General features: G+C 40.3%; 1 protein-coding gene across 7 annotated transcripts in view; it reads left to right on the top strand.

The window, feature by feature from the left end:
• fcho1 (FCH and mu domain containing endocytic adaptor 1) overlaps positions 1-1,466 on the top strand; it is a 52,203-nt gene extending 50,737 nt beyond the window's left edge. For 4 of the 7 annotated variants that reach the window (XM_069153213.1, XM_069153215.1, XM_069153216.1 and 1 more), the window contains exons 26-27: positions 64-267; positions 1,348-1,466. In XM_069153213.1, the coding sequence (XP_069009314.1) occupies positions 64-267; positions 1,348-1,376 (233 nt within the window). In that variant the 3' untranslated portion in view covers positions 1,377-1,466. The remainder of the gene's footprint in view (positions 1-63; positions 268-1,347) is intronic. The other 3 variants (XM_069153218.1, XM_069153219.1, XM_069153220.1) reach the window with 1 other exon arrangement.
• The last annotated feature ends 591 nt before the right edge of the window (positions 1,467-2,057 follow it).

The following is a 2,057-nucleotide window of genomic DNA, read 5'->3' on the forward strand; positions in this document are numbered from 1 at the left end:
CGATAAAGTTCTCTTGAATCTTGAATCTAAACACTTTGACTTGGCCGATCTTTATCCCTGCAGTGCATTCATGTCGTGTATCTGCGTGTGCCGTCTCAGGCTCAGGGACTCTGTGTGCCAGCTGGCAGTGCCTGGAGGTTCCCCGCGGCCCTCCACCCAGCCTGGCCGTTCAGTTCGTGGGCTCCGGGGCCTCACTGTCGGGCATGGACGTGGAGCTGGTGGGAAGCCGCTACCGCATGTCGCTGGTCAAGAAGAGATTCGCCACAGGTGACACTCTGAACACACTTTCCGGAGTTTGTTTTGTATGTGGATACATCATACAGTGAGGGTAAATGTAAACTTCAAAGGCAGCTTTGGCAGAAGAAATGTGGGCTTCACGCACGTTTTATTACAGCGTTGTTTGTATTCATCGGACGCACTTGATTCCGGTCATGTTAGAAGGACAACTGATTAAACAGTTATGCCGTTAATCCGTTCTTCAAATGGCTGAAAAATAACCGCTAAACGTTTTCATGATCTATTCTTGTCCGGCAAAAATTGATAAGCATTTGTCGTTTTGTTTTTCAAATTTGATCATTTGCTGCTGCTTTTTTGTTTTTTTTTGTTTCATATCCTCACAAAGTTCCCTTTAATACAAAATGCCAACATTTTCTGACAAGTAACCTTTTAAAAACAGCTTTTACGTGGTAAATACTTTAATTATATTTCTAGAAAAGCACTGCAGACAATGTGGACCCAAAGTCATTTTATAAAGTTATTACCATTTACAACCATGATCAAAATGTTCTGACATTCTCATTCATGTTATTAGTAGTTTAATAACATTTTAACTGTATTATTATCAAATACAAAGGATTTTACTGCCTTGCAACGCAAATGTTGTTCCTATTAATGGCAAAAATAAATTAGGCCAGTAACAAAGCTTATATAAGGAGCCCGATATTAGACAGTGTTGATGGTTGTTTTTTTTTTTCTGTAATGAAAGTAACAGCTGTTTGGTTCTTATATGTTTTATGGTGTTCATTAAAATAACTCTGCAGTAGTTGAGAAGTTCCCTTGAGTGTTAGATGAGAAGAGTGATATCACGCTCACATCTGTAGCACAAAGAAACGGGAGCAAGTCCAAATCCACTTCCCAGCACTAATTACATTACAATATTTCTGGACTGCACACGTAACCTGATTGTATCTCCGAACTTAAAGGAAAGAATTTTCAAATCAAATCTCAGCAAGAAAGAGGAATTACATTTTTTTTTTAAAGTTTGCTTTGTATATGTTGTGAGAAATAGATGGGGATTTGTTTGTTGGAAATATAAAAGCTTTTTCTCTGACCGAATGTCTCCGACAGGGAAGTACATGGCGGGCTGCTCTTTGTGAATCGTGTGCGGGACCGTCGGATTCCTAAATGGACCATCGCCGGAGGGTCAGAGGACGTCGCGCTTTGTCCGAGTGGAGGGCCGGGAAGACGAGGAGGGAGGTGGTGGTTCTTGGTAAGACTTCAAATTGGACGTTCACAGCTCATCCTGGAAGGACAATGTGCACCTACTTTGTGACGGTGTCCTGCTGCTTTAGGACCAAGCCTTGTCTTCTTCTTCTCCTCCCTCTCAACGTCAGTGTCACGTGTCGTACGTTCGGTCGTCCTGCCTTTTTCCGGGAGGAAAACTCTTTTTCTATTCGATCTGTTCACACCGTGTTCTGCGTGCCTTCGTATCAAGACGCGGCAAAATAAGCTAGATGTCAGAACTTTTCTTGAATTAGAGAGGAAGGAAAAAAAAAAAAAAAAAAAAGCTGTGTGAATAAAGTTCAGCATATTATTGTCTGCAGCCGAGTTGCCATGGAAACTAGGATTTTTTTTTTTTTTAATTATGTAAATAATGTATCTCTAGAGCATCCCCAAAGGATCGAACCAGTCGTTTGTGAGCAAAGGTCTTCTATCAAAACCTTCGAAGAAGAAAAAAAACAAAACTGTTTGTAAATCTGCCATTTGTTCCAAATAACAGTTTTTGTGACGTTGATATTTGATAAAAAAAAAAAAAAAAATAATAAATGTGGTCAAAC

This window comes from Embiotoca jacksoni, unplaced genomic scaffold, assembly GCF_022577435.1.
Source record: "Embiotoca jacksoni isolate LCO1_2020_lvr unplaced genomic scaffold, fEmbJac1.0.p SCAF_19, whole genome shotgun sequence".
NCBI lineage: Eukaryota > Metazoa > Chordata > Actinopteri > Embiotocidae > Embiotoca > Embiotoca jacksoni.